The sequence below is a fragment of the Diplotaxodon limnothrissa genome, linkage group LG23 (assembly GCF_057381915.1).
Source record: "Diplotaxodon limnothrissa isolate DT_005_m linkage group LG23, D_limnothrissa_male_GT1.1, whole genome shotgun sequence".
Lineage (NCBI taxonomy): Eukaryota > Metazoa > Chordata > Actinopteri > Cichliformes > Cichlidae > Diplotaxodon > Diplotaxodon limnothrissa.
Window position 1 is genome coordinate 5,115,253 of NC_140617.1, and position 14,950 is coordinate 5,130,202.

The following is a 14,950-nucleotide window of genomic DNA, read 5'->3' on the forward strand; positions in this document are numbered from 1 at the left end:
AAGGTTTTGTTTTATAGCTTAGACAATAAGTGCTTTCCAAAATGAACAAAACTTTAATGATTACTTTTCATTAATTATCCAGTTGGATTAGAAGATAGTGTGTTTCAATACTAGCTATCAATTTCTTTTTACATTTATGTATGCATTCATTTTATTAATTTATTTTTTCTCATGCATGCCAGCAGTAATTTTGGTGAAAACCTCTCCTAATGGTCTGTCTTCCAACAGACAGCTAGAAGCCACCTGCCACCCAGAAGGAGGACAGGACATTTGACAGGACAAAGAAAGAAGAGCACACCTAAATTACTGCATGAGCTTCTATATGAACTGAGTGACAGCAGCATGTTTTCTTTCATCCACCTCCTACTTGCCGTACACTGGCGTGTCTCCTGGGTTTGACTAGTGGGGGGTTAATTGAAGCTGAACGAAAGCTCCCAACTCCAGTCTGAATAAATAAGCTGTGTCACCACGCTAGTTGTGCAGTGAACACTTTTCCTGTGATTGTCTAACTTACGATCGCACTGAACACAAAAACATACACACAGAGCATTTTTTTCTTACCACCATCTTGTTGAGGGAGACCCAGCAGTCAGATGGAAAGTCCTGCAGCATGGGAACAAGAAACTGGAGACAGCCATCCCAGTGGCACAGCAGTAGCATCATACCAATCAGGTTGAATATTCGCACCACGGCACTGGCTAGGTCATAGGTCATGTGGAAGATCTGTCAGGAGGAGGAGAGATGGGACGTGAGGGTTACAGATTTGGAGAGGAGGCCAGAATGAAGCCAGAACTGATGTGTGAGCAGAATGAAAAGTTGGTGTTTATAGCGATTGAGCGAGAGTTGAAAACAATGGTAAACACTACTCTATCGGCTCTCACAAACAGCACATCCAGCATGTTATCATTCTGCTGATAGCACTGGCAACAGTGATGCTGTGGGGACTATATAAAATAGCTTTAACTTGTGCACAATTTGCACAGTTGCAAATCCTGATCCACTCTGTAGGACAATTATTATATTATATTTTTTTAAGAAAATAAATCATACTCTTGCAAATTTAGCAGATTCATTTTGGGCATGTGGTACAGCTTAACAAGCTGTAAAATTTCCAGAAATGAGGAAAACATAGTTTTCATATGTAGTTTTTTTGTTGACGCTGGCAAATTAATATTCACATTTAGCCATGTTTTAAATGCTAGTTATGTGCTAACCTCAAAGGTTTACCTGAACACAGTAATGTGAGAGCAGTGGGAGTGAATTATTATAGTAAAATATAGCACTTCTGAAGCTGTGATGGAGAAGAGGTGACTGACCAAACTGCTCTCCATCACAGACAATCCTGCCCACTATGAGCAACACTTACTAGGCAGGTAGCAAAGCAACTTCTCTAACAAACTGATTGAGCTCTGCTGCCACAAGGAAGGATATAGGCAATCTTTCATACCACATGCTATCTATCACTCAATATATCTGTCTGGCAGGGAATCGTTCGCCAGATATTTGTATTGTTATTAATATTATTAACATTATATTTATAAATTTTCTGTTGATAAGTTGGTTGACAATGAAACATCTCTGTTATTAAACATCGCTCTCTCTCGCTCTCTCTCTCCCTCCATGGCATGCAGCCCAAAGTCTAGTTAAGCTGCCCATGTTCTTGCAATGGAGAGGTTGCTACAATATCCACAAACTGAAAGGAAGTTTGGAGAAAGTTTTTTGTGAGTTTCACACTCATACAGGAACCTTTCACACCAGAGGTTGTTATTCATCTCTTGCTAATATACAAATATCTATTAGGGCAGCTTTAGGTAACATGACGACCTGTGAGGAAGAACTTTAGGATTTGATATCTCAGTTTATTTATAGGTAACGTGTCTGTTAACAACTAAATTTATTGTTATATAAAATTTGAACAATTTAATGAACTATGATAACAGGTGGTATAATTTTGACCAGTTTTTTAGTAACTTATAAACAGCAAAAAACGTGCTTCGCATTCCCAGGCTGAGGTTCTCCATTATAACCAGGTGTGAGACCACAGGGCATGCAATGTGCATTCATGATCATGATAAAACCTCATTAGATGCTGATGAAGCTTTGATCAGCAGCCCAGGCCAGGCTCTCGCTGCTGTTTCTTAAGAAGCTCACCCCAGGTAAGAAGGCTAATTTGCGTGGAGCTGGTGATGTGGTCACAGCCTTGTAAACACCACTCACTATGGCTTGGCTGGCTATCTGCCAGGCCAAATTATCGTGGTTCGTGTGTGTTTTTGTGTGTGTTTGTGTATGGGTAGGTTTACAAGTATGTGGGGATTAGATCTTGAGAAATTCATCTTAAATGTGAACTAGGCCTTTGTGTGTGTTTGTGTGTGTATGTGTGTGTGCGTGTGATGACATGAAGGAGCCGCTTCTGTTTAGAATTTACAGTTTGGGAGCAGCAGGGTCAGGGCATGCTGTCACACATCTCTACACCTCAGAGGCCCTGCTGTCCTAAACATACAAGTCACATGAATATGGAAAACTGACACATGTTATACCCCAGTTGTTAATGTGCATGATCCTAGTTTAAATAGCTCTTGGACTTTTCATATGATTTGTGTTTGGATGGATAATGGCAATTGTATCAAAGTTTATTTAAATTCCTCCTAAATGTAATTTATAAAATGTGCAAAACAATTTCCTCAGAAATATGTAGCATTTCAGCTGTATGCTGCACATCACATTTTCCTTATCCAGTTCTAAAATGTCATCAGCACCTGGTTGTTTCACTCTTTTGATATATATTCATTTTTTCTCTTTACAGTAATTTAGTTTTGATCCCTTCCCCAGGCCTGCTTTGGGTCCATGTGTAATTAAATCAAAATCAACAAAAGAAACTACTTTCTTTGCACATTTTGTGTATATCCTGTATTGGCTAATGGCCTTGGGTCATTTAGAAGACGCAGAAAGGGAAACATGCTGTGAGGCCCTGCCCTGTGATTAGAAAGCGTTCCCATTATGATTAATGAGCTAGGACTAATGTTCCCCCCAACACCAGAACAGCACCTGGCCATGTGTCACTGTCACACCACAATCTGGGTCAAAGCATAGTACTGTGACTACAAGTCACAGCCTGAAAAACACAGATAAACTATTTGCTGCTTCTTTCTGTCAGACTGCTAAAATGCTTTTAGAGTAAAACTAGTGCGTATGACGGATATGAACCTTTTTATCCTTCCATCCCTGACGCTTGTGCATTTGCTCTTGTCCATTCCCCATCATTGTCGAGCTCATGAAAAAGGCATCAACGCAAGCTTCCTGCTTCAGCAAATTGTTTTTCTCTGCTTCTGTATCACCAACATAGATGCATAAGCGATTTATTCTGAGATCATTCCACATAAATGGTTTTTTAGCACGACTGTTACCCAGTGCTCACCTCACCTCTGTACTGGCCTTCAATAGATCTATATGGTGAAATCATCACAATACTAAGACAAGCTTTTAGGAAACAGTGCTGCAGCGAGCGGACTTAAGCTGAGCTGAGCTGAGCTGGGCAGAAGAGGCAAACAGTTCCCCCCGTTTGGATCAGGCAGAGCAGAGCAGAGCTCAGCTGAACTAAGAGGATCAGGGCAGGGCCAAGTTGAAGCAAAGGAGCACTCGCGTGTGTGTGTTTCTGTGTGTGTGTGTACGCGTCTGTGTTTGAATGAGTAATTAGGGTTTTCGTCAAACCCAAATTACCACTGTGTAATCAGAAGAGCAGTGGTTATTTTCAGAGTGAGGGGACACTCATTTGATTGGAAGATGCTTGTTTAGGCCAAATAAGGAAGCACAAAGAAGCACACACACAGTCCAAGCTGTGGAATGCTGTGTTTATGTAAAATGGGGCCATATGATGGATGATAATGCACTTTTCTCTAGAACATTATTTCCTGATGCAATTAGAGATGCAAGGGGGTTTGCATTAGCAAGTCTTTCAGCATGTGGTTGCAGCTGTTTGATGCCTTAATTGGTTGAAATGCTGCAACAAAACATTTTTTACTATGTGGAAAGTTTTTTTCTTTCATACAGTTTTAAATGCATCAACAATGTGATGATCAAGTAAGATGACCTATAATCCACTCATCTTGGCTTGCTGCAGTAGAAAACTCTACACCTAATTTTTTGTGCCTTCTCCTGTGATACTAGAATGACTTATACTGACAGAACAAGCCACTGCACTGGAAACTGCTGCACAATTCTTAATTAGAGCCCAGTTAGATTAGTTTCTCATTATTAATGAGCACATTTGAAAGTGGAGGGGTAATAGTAAGCAGATCATCTGATCATAATTGACTAACTTCTGCATTACAGCAATAATCAATGCAGCTGTAGTGTCTGTCAGGTGTAGCAAACGTGATGCTAATGAGTTTTTTTTAGACATTAAAGCTATGCAGTAGTAGTAGTTCATTAAAAAACATACATAATTGTATGAAGAAGTTAAAAACTTAATATTTTCTTTTGATGCTTTTGGGAAAAAAGTCTTCCTCTGTAAGATTTCAGTAACAAAAAAAGACCTTATACCACAGGGGATGCATATGATGAGAAAATGATATGAAAAACAGACTGACCTACATTATGTTTGGACCAGTAGAAACCCAAGATGTGACACATCACATGCATCAAGTATTTAGTATTGATTAAGGGTTTATTTGAACAGTTTAAAAAGTAGGTAGGACCAAATGGTAGTCAGCATATGCTTGATCTATTTCAGGATCATGAGATAGTCCTTGTAAAAGTGGATTCCCTGTGAGCGACCCCTAGCCTTACAAAGTTTGAGAACCACGGAGTAAAAATCTAAAATAGAGATGTTCAGTGTGGAAGTTATGTGTTTCCTTTCAGTATTATCTGTTTATATAAAAGTGTTACATAAACTGTGCATTAGAACCCCATCTGGTCCCATATACTTACTTTATCCAGTATTTATCCAAGCTAAACTTCAATACTGAACAAAACTTTCCTGTTCGTATAGAAATGCTGTAACTCAGCATACCTCCTCCCACTGATGGATGTAACGGATGAGTCTAGACAGCCTCAGCAGACGCAGCAGACTGAGGATCTTCGTGAAGCGGACAATGCGGAGTGCCCGGGCAGTTTTGTACACCTCTGAGTCAATCCCCTTCTCCACGATGAGGAAGATATAATCCACAGGTATGGAGGAGACGAAGTCCACCACAAACCAGCTCTTCAGGTACTTCTTCTTGATCTTCTTGGGGTCGAGGATGATCTCGGTGTTGTCCTCGAACACGATACCAGTCCTAAAGTTGAGTACTAGGTCCATGAGGAAGAAGGTGTCAGAGACCACATTGAAGATGATCCAGGGTGTGGTGGTCTCATCTTTAAAGAAGGTGATGCCTACAGGGATGATGATCAGGTTGCCAACCATGAACATTAACATGGTGAAGTCCCAGTAGAACCTGTCAGGACGAAAGAGTAGAAGATGATTAAAGGCGCTTGTTTAATCCCAACACACGCAAACAAAGGGCAGTATAGGGCCATGTGTACAACTCTGAAATCTGATAGAGAAAAAGATGTAATAATAAAGTAATAAAGGAGAAAAATCTGATGCTATGCATATGAGAAGAGAAACCATGTCTAAAATCTGATGTCCAGACATTGACAGTGTTGCTACATGTTATGGATATCACATATCAGGAAAGAAGCTGATTCTGCTTGATTTATGATACAGGGTAAGCATATTTCCGGCCCTCTCTGTGTCATGAAGCAATGCACTCTCACAGGCTGAACACACTCAGAAAACTAACCCAATCCAAACTGATAAATCTTTCAAATTTTATGAAATGCCTGATAGTTCCTTCACTTTACCCCATTAACCACAACCATGCAAAGAAAAGACAACTAAAGCAAAAACAGCAGAATACCCTCCAAACAAGTCAAGTACAAACAACAACCAGAGCCCAAATCAATAAAGCAGCCTTCACGGCTGTGGTGTTGTGCACCATCACCTATTTCCAGTAGTTAGTTAATGTGACATTTATTGGTTTGAACAAACATTCACACAATAGCCAGTCACGCCACAGCATTAGGTGCTGAATTATGAGAACCTGTGTTTTAAAGATAATTCAGCTGGTGAACTGACCATGCGAGGCATCTATGAATATTCCTCTGTTTATTAAAGTAAGAAAATTGTGTAAGTATTTTTATATAACTTTACTCAACTTACCTATTATTAACTGGCAGATTAATTATGAACGATGTTTGTTAGTGTTGCAGGATAAGAGGAAGACACTGTGGCTACTTATATTAGAGGAACTAATGGAAGCGGCTGCTGAGTCATGACTTGAACTCTTGTTATGCGCATCCTGCTGTTGAGCTTTGTCCGTAAGTTAACACAATCAAGCCATGTATTGTTAATAAACAGCAGGCTTTACATATTTGATGGTACTCAAATAAGAAAGACAAGAAACCTGGTTTCCCCACATTTTATTAGAGGAGCTGTCCTCGGTGCTGAAACCAAGCACACTTTAAGACACATTTAGAGTCAACTTTGTGACACCTCTGGAATATGGAGCTTTTGTGTAAACACAAAATCTCCCATATGTCATCATTCGGTGCTTCAGGAATAGAGAAATAGCTCTGTTTGTGATAGGGTAAGGTTCAACTTTTTCCCCCAGATAACCATTGAATGTTTAAAAATAGCATACTTATGTTCATATTCCCACAATCTTCACATATAATGTTGTTTGACGTAAAGAATGGGCGCTGGGCAACATTCAAAAACACCCCTTTAGCTTCTTTACAGCAACACTTTCACTGACCTAACACAATTTGACCCATACCTGAAGTCGCTGTATGGGTGGATAATCCAATTACCCGCTGACTTTACGCGTTCTTGTTCTTTCTCCACTGCCTTCTGGCTGCCAAACATGCGCAGGGAGAATTTATTAACTCCAGGCTGAAGCATGGCACTAAACTGCCGCTGCATGTATGTCTGATTCCCCTTGGACTCTCCATCATCCGGCACTATCTGAGAGCCGTCCTCTGCTTTGCTGAACGTGACAGAACTTCTTGGCTGCTGAGCCAGTCCTTTACTACTCGGGGGGTTGGAGAAGGAAACTCTGGAGTCCTTTTTCTCCGTTGCTGCCGTCGTCTTGACCTCGGCCCCAGGCCCCTGTGTCAGGGACCCTGCTGAAGTGACAGAGCCGTCCATGCTCGCAGCCAGCTCCTTATCGTCTTCAGCTGCTACTACTCCATCTGCCTGCTTCTCCTGTCTTGAGATGAGAGAAGAAAGACTGCCTGAACTGGCCGGGTCTCTTCTACAGTCTCCGTTTTTGTTGCATATCATACCGATGCCCCCCTCTCCTATCACGCCCGCCTCAGACACTGTGTCCCCTGCACTCCTGTGGTCTGACTCTGTGCCGCCAGCAGCATCCCTCTGGCACAACAGAGCAAATGCACAGCTGCCGCTGGGAGTAAAAGGTGTGGAGTCCTCGCCTCGCAAGAGGAAGAGCTCATTGTTGTTGGAGTTTTTTCGCACAGGAGAGACGGCTCCGCCTCCTGGCGAGAATTTCTTCATATTGGTCCCCCTGCTACTCCCATGATCCTCGCATCCAGCCGAGCTGGCTATTTGAAAGGGTCGAGCCTTCTGGAATTTGGGCTCCTCCTCGCTGTCCTCCGCCTCGTCCATTACAGGCAAACAGACACTTCCGTACCTTAAACCGGGCGAGACTGGGCGGCGGCAGAGGAAGGAGTGTGGACTTCAAAGCCTCCGTCTGCTGTCCATTCACATCACTTAACGGCGTACCGGTGGCGTTGCTATGGCTGCAACCTGGCTGTTGTTATTGTGTTTGTGTGTGGTAGAGAGAGGGAGAGAGATAACAGCTTTACCCTGGGGCTTCAACCACCTACAGGTAGCTTTCAGCCTACTGAAGAAAATGTGCGCACAGAAGAAAACAGTTTTGTCAGACCTGGACACAAAAAGTCAGTGAATGCGATTTTAAAAGTGAATTCTTACTAACGAATTAAATAACGCACAAATACATTTTTAGAATAACTCAAACTTGTGTGAATGGAAAACTATGATGATTTAAAAAAAAAACTTTTAATATGCAGTGATGGCCTGAGCAGTTTTACATCAAAAGGAATCATCAGCGAGTATCCCATGCTGCCATGCTCAGTTGACCCAGTATCAGCTCAATTCTATCTAGACTTTCTCGGAGTCTGGCAGCAGCGTCTGCCTGTTGCTTTGGTTTCTGGCAGCCTTCCCAAGTTGTGGGGTTTTTAATGGTGAAATGACTCCACCTTGTGGATAAAGGCACAATCTAGGGCCAAGGCACCCACGAACAGTGTGAAGATTTAGAAAAAACCCCCATCATATTTGCTACTAGCTTATCTTTTTTGTACTAAATCCTAGTGTCCCAATTAAGAGACCGCACGCTCGAAGTACGCATTTTGAGACCTATTACATCACAGCGACGCGACAGCGGCTGTCCCAATCCGAAGTGTACTCCAAATGCGCCGTCGATTTCCCCAAATATCAAGCGTGGTCCGGTGCACGCTTCGTGGTCCCATATATCCCTCAACTCATAGCGCGGCGGTGGGTGTGGATAATTTTACCGCAAAATACGGCAGAAGGGAGCGGCCGAAGAGTGAACTGTCAAAAGTAAGTACTCAATATCATGTCACTTATTTATGTGCGAATGTTTAATAGTGAAAAACATTACTGTTGGCCACATGTCGGCAAAGTTATGTGACATTAGTGATGTTTGTACTTTCAGCGTTAACTTGGTTTTAAAGCCTTTACTTTGAAATATACGCCGTTCAATAGTCGGCCTTAATCTTACAGAGAATGTGATGATTCTATGGATAATTAAAGTCAGTCATATATCCACAAACACAACAAGCTGAAAGTCAGTGATGCTGCTCGGTTTGCAGTCCTGAATATCACAGCACAAGCAGGATTCACTGCACTGTTAATGTTAGCTATGTTATATTGCTGCCTCTGTTCACCGCGGTAAAGTGAGCCGTCATTTGTGAGCCGCGGTCAAGCCAGCCGCCTCCTATCCGCCGCATAAATTTCCTTGCGCTTTTACACCAGTCTTTACGGTAGCGCCTTTTCGCTTTATATCCTGATTGAAAGCCTAGACTCGCGCACACGCGCGCGCGCGCACAAATTACAATGGAACAGCCCAATACAGCCATCGTGACAGTCTGGTTGCATATTCAAAAATTCATTAAAAATCATTCTTAAAAGTTGATGCCAAGCTTTCAACACAATCCTCTTCTCGGACACCTACTTTACCTCTGGGGCAGGTTTTACCCAGATTTACTGTAATATTACTCAGAAATCACAGTAAACTCATATTCAGTGCAATACAGTCAAAACACTACAATTATGTTTATTTCAAAAATTCATTAAAAGTCATCCTGAGTAGTTGATGTCCAACTTTCAACACATCCCTCCTCTGGGACACCTACTGTACCTGTGTGCCAAGTTTCATCCAGATTTACTGTAGAACTCCTCAGAAATTAAAGGAAACTTATATTCAATTCAATACAGTCAATACAATAGAATTATGTCAATTTTCAAAAATTCATTAAAAATCATCCATAATAGTTGAGGTCCAACTTTCAACACTTTCTTACTCTGGGCGTCCTACCGTACCTCTGGGCCAAGTTACATCTCAATTCACTGTAATCTTTATCAAAAATTGAAAGAACAATTATATGTCAATGCTGGATGTGTGTCCTTTCAAAGTGACACTAAATAACAGAACTCAGGCACATCAGGGAATAATCCAAAAGGCGGATTTATTAAACAAAATCAACATACAAAATATCTCTAACCCATACTACATAACCTAAAAAGAAACAAAGGGACACTTAGAAGCACAAGAAAACAATACTGAAAGGGCAAGAGACACAGCCCAAACATAATCCACAACTAAAGTGCCAAAAGAACAAGTCATCCCACATAGCAGACGGGTCTTGCCTGGATCTGGTGTCAAGCCGGCACTGCTGGCTGACTTCTGGCATGGTAAGATGGCACTGTTTATGTGATGGCATGCCACATTTGGCCTGATTGGGTGAATGTGACATGTTGTATAGAGCACTTTGAGTAATATGGGTGAGTAAAAAAGTGCTGTATAAGAATCAGTCCATTCACTGTCTGAACAGAGTTTCGTCATGTTACTTTTGCACTATTATGTTCCAGCACATGTTGTTATTACATGGCTTACATGGCTAAGGTACACATTAGGCTGACATCTGGGGCCAGAGCTGAAACTGTTCTGGGCCAGCACAGGGCCAGCAGTGTGTCTGCAACTGGCCTTGTGCTGGCTCATGTGTGGGCCACCTCTGGTAAACCAGATCTGGGCCACCATAGGGCCGTCATTCTTTGCGGTACGCAGGCCATGTGTAAGCACATTGTGTAGGACAGATCCAGGCCATACCAATTTTGCTATGTGGGAGGAATTATGTAAAAATAGAAACATCATAAAAATGAAAATGAACATAAAGTAAAATGTACTGAAAAGAACATCAGTATGGCCATCATTATTTGCTTGGAAAGTCTAAAGTTCCATGGCTTTGAACAGCCAGAGAACACAATGCCCAGCTTAGAATGACTAAAAGTAACTTCTTTTAACATTCTGTCATTCTGCTTCTATATCAAAAATCCACTAAAAATAGTCATTTGAAAAAAAATATTTGCCACTTTTCATCAGTTTGGATTCCTCTGTTTATAGCAATTTTTAGAAAAGAATCGAATACCTTTGTCACTATACAGTTGTACAGTGAGATACAGAGCATCTCCTACTCATTGCAAACATGCTGGGAGGGTGGCTCTATCCACCTTAGTGCAGCTGCTGTACTATACTGTGATGCAGTAAGTTAGTAGGCTCTCAATGGGCGAGTGGTGGAAGGGTGAGCTGTAGTCCACAAAGAGCATTCTGGCATAGCTCTGCCGCTGTTCTAGGTGACTCAGCACCGAGTGGAGGGTGATGGCATCTTCTGTGAATCTGTTTGCACGGTATGCAAACTGGTGGGGGTCGAATTCTGGGGGGAGGTAATCCTTGGTGTGCTGAAGGACTAGTCTCTCAAAGCATTTCATGATTACCGGTGTGAGGGCCACAGGGCAATAATAGTTCAGGCTGGTGATGGGAGACTTCTTTGGTACTGGGATGATTGTGGCTGATTTTAGACAGGATGGGATGGCTGCTTCATCCAGTGAGAGGTTGAAGCTTCTGGTGGAGATGAGGGTGAGCTGGTGGGCACATGGTCTTAGCACTTTACCACGTATTCCGTCTGGACCGGCCGCCTTCCTGGGGTTCACTGCTAGGAACACACATCTGACATCGTGCTCCGTTACAGTGAATGGAGCGGTGCAGGAACCAGGTGAGGATGAGGATGGGAGCAGGGCTGAGGCAGATGAATGCTGCTGTTGTGGTGTTTCAAAGCGGGCGAAGAAGCTGTTTATTTCCTCTGCTAGCTGCACACTCAGGTTTTCTGTTTTCACAGTTCTGCCTCTGTGGTTTATGATGTCTGTTATTCCATGCCATGTGTTGTTGCTGGACAGGTGGGACCCCTTTTCAGGTCAGCTCGAGCAGACCTGTACAGAGCTCTGTCAACAGACCTACAGGGAGTGCAGAATTATTAGGCAAGTTGTATTTTTGAGGAATAATTTTATTATTGAACAACAACCATGTTCTCAATGAACCCAAAAAACTCATTAATATCAAAGCTGAATATTTTTTGGAAGTAGTTTTTAGTTTGTTTTTAGTTTTAGCTATTTTAGGGGGATATCTGTGTGTGCAGGTGACTATTACTGTGCATAATTATTAGGCAACTTAACAAAAAACAAATATATACCCATTTCAATTATTTATTTTTACCAGTGACACCAATATAACATCTCCACATTCACAAATATACATTTCTGACATTCAAAAACAAAACAACAACAAATCAGCGACCAATATAGCCACCTTTCTTTGCAAGGACACTCAAAAGCCTGCCATCCATGGATTCTGTCAGTGTTTTGATCTGTTCACCATCAACATTGCGTGCAGCAGCAACCACAGCCTCCCAGACACTGTTCAGAGAGGTGTACTGTTTTCCCTCCTTGTAAATCTCACATTTGATGATGGACCACAGGTTCTCAATGGGGTTCAGATCAGGTGAACAAGGTGGCCATGTCATTAGTTTTTCTTCTTTTAGACCCTTTCTTGCCAGCCACGCTGTGGAGTACTTGGACGCGTGTGATGGAGCATTGTCCTGCATGAAAATCATGTTTTTCTTGAAGGATGCAGACTTCTTCCTGTACCACTGCTTGAAGAAGGTGTCTTCCAGGAACTGGCAGTAGGACTGGGAGTTGAGCTTGACTCCATCCTCAACCCGAAAAGGCCCCACAAGCTCATCTTTGATGATACCAGCCCAAACCAGTACTCCACCTCCACCTTGCTGGCGTCTGAGTCGGACTGGAGCTCTCTGCCCTTTACCAATCCAGCCACGGGCCCATCCATCTGGCCCATCAAGACTCACTCTCATTTCATCAGTCCATAAAACCTTAGAAAAACCAGTCTTGAGATATTTCTTGGCCCAGTCTTGACGTTTCAGCTTGTGTGTCTTGTTCAGTGGTGGTCGTCTTTCAGCCTTTCTTGAACTGAACATAAGTTCCCTGCAATTTCTGAAGAATATTACAGTAAATCTGGCTGAAACTTGGCCCAGACGTACAGCAGGTTTCCCGGAGGAGGGATGTGTTGAAAGTTGGACATCAACTACTCAGGATGATTTTTAATGAATTTTTGAAAATTGACATAATTCTATTGTACTGACTGTATTAGATTGAATAAATGTTTCCATTAATTTCTGAGGAATTCTACAGTACATCTGGATGAAACTTGGCACACAGGTACAGTAGGTGTCCCAGAGAAGGAATCTGTTGAAAGTTGGACCTCAACTACTCAGGATGATTTTTAATGAATTTTTGAAAATTGACATAATTATATTGTATTGGCTGACTGCATTGAATACAAGTACCCTTTAATTTCTGAGGAATTCTACAGTACATCTGGATGAAACTTGGCACACAGGTACAGTAGGTGTCCCAGAGGAGGAATCTGTTGAAAGTTGAACATCAACTACTCAGGATGATTTTTAATGAATTTTTGAAAATTGACATAATTCTATTGTATTGACTGTATTGAATTGAATATAAGTTTCCTTTAATTTCTGAGGAATTCTACAGTAAATCTGGATGAAACTTGGCACACAGGTACAGTAGGTGTCCCAGAGGAGGGATGTGTTGAAAGTTGGACATCAACTACTCAGGATGATTTTTAATGAATTTCTGACATTTCCATAATTGTATTGACTGTATCGGGCTGTTTCATTGTAATTTGTGTGTGCGCGCGCGCGCGCACGTGTGCGCGGGTATAGGCTTTCAATCGGCACATAAAGCGAAAAGGCGCTACCGTAAAGACTGGTGTAAAAGCGCAAGGAAATTTATGCGGCGGATAAGAGGCGGCTGGCTTGACCGCGGCTCACAAATGACGGCTCACTTTACCGCGGTCTCTGTTCGGTGGTGTCGAGCCAAACGGACTTTAACGTGTGTTTGAACGAGCTGACGGTTCACTCGTTAAGCTGAAAGAAAGAAAGATGCTTTAATCACAGGAGTCACACATGTGTCCACTGTACAATCTGGGAACTCTTGTTTAGCACTCGTAATAACACAGACACTAAATCCTCCTTCTCTTGTGCTATTTTGTAGCAGTGTATACACCTGAGACTGTCACCTGTCTGTCTGTCCTGCACTCTCTCTGTTTCTTTCTCTCTGATTGTGGAATAAAAGTATGAACATGTATTTATAAGTTAAACTTATGTTTGAATCCTGCAGCTTATCACACATTTGATTTCCAAGTGCAAGTGTCCAGAGTGAGGACCGACTGCTTTGCACGCCTGATGATCCACCAGGACAAACTCAGCAGTGTGTGAGGAAGAGGAGGAAGAGCCAGCAGTAGCTGACAGATGGAGAGAATAGACAGACTGTTCCCTGTTTGTGAAGGACTGCTAGGAAAGTTTAAAATAACTCATTGTCTGTCCTGAATCAGTCTTATTAGGTAATGTTCAAATAATTTTATCATTCCAGTGTTTTCTGTTACACACTATGAAAGGCAGCAACATGTTTAATATTCAGAAACCTAAAGTATGTATCAGCAGCAGAATGGACCTCAAAATAAATGTTTGTTTCAGTTCTATGAAGCTTTGAGTATTTTGGATTAGTAGAACTGCTGTGTTTGTTGCATCATATTGCTGTAATTGTTTATACATTCTGAGGTAAGTTGATCTATAGTGTTACATCATATTCTATAAGGATGTTATGTGTTTGTATACTTTCTGCTCAGTTTTGCCATTTAGCAGAAGTCAGCCTGTTTAAGGCTCTGATATCTATTCTGTGTGACTTAAAGCAGTTATGACAAGGTCTGATTTTCTCACCCAATAAAGGAATATTTCATATCAGTCTACTCTTCATTTTATCAGAAACAGTTTTCACAGCTCATACATTTTCTTTTTACACATATGTAAGCATTAAGCCAAATGTAATGTAATGCCAACATATTAAATGAACATTTTTTGTGTATAATGCATCTATATATACACACTGTCAAAGATACTTGTCTTTGAGTGAAGATTTAAGGTGATAGGCAATATAAATAACTGCAACTTGAATCTTTGACCCAGAGTTCAAGCTCACTGCTATCTATCCATCCACACACATCTAGATATATCTATATCTATCATAATCTGACAGTAAATATAATATTGGCTCAACTATTCAAAGTGATGTCATGACAAAAATGATTGACCAAAAAAAAAAACAAAACCCCCAAACATTTTTTCTCCTTCATTTATGTCACACAAAGCTGTATGAAACGTTTCTCGCGGTTAGTATCATGGTTCCTAGGCAACCTGAGTA

At 41.6% G+C, this 14,950-nt stretch overlaps 1 protein-coding gene across 2 annotated transcripts in view; it reads right to left on the reverse strand.

Annotated features, from left to right (window-relative positions):
* The window catches only part of hcn2b (hyperpolarization activated cyclic nucleotide-gated potassium channel 2b), a 43,115-nt gene extending 35,452 nt beyond the window's left edge, over positions 1-7,663 (reverse strand). The window contains exons 1-3 of one of the 2 annotated variants that reach the window (XM_085347106.1): positions 6,816-7,663; positions 5,009-5,432; positions 562-723 (exon numbers count right to left, since the gene is read on the reverse strand). In XM_085347106.1, coding sequence (XP_085203232.1) covers positions 562-723; positions 5,009-5,432; positions 6,816-7,663 — 1,434 coding nt within the window. The remainder of the gene's footprint in view (positions 1-561; positions 724-5,008; positions 5,433-6,815) is intronic. The other variant, XM_085347107.1, reaches the window with a different exon arrangement.
* Between the last annotated feature and the right edge of the window lie 7,287 nt (positions 7,664-14,950).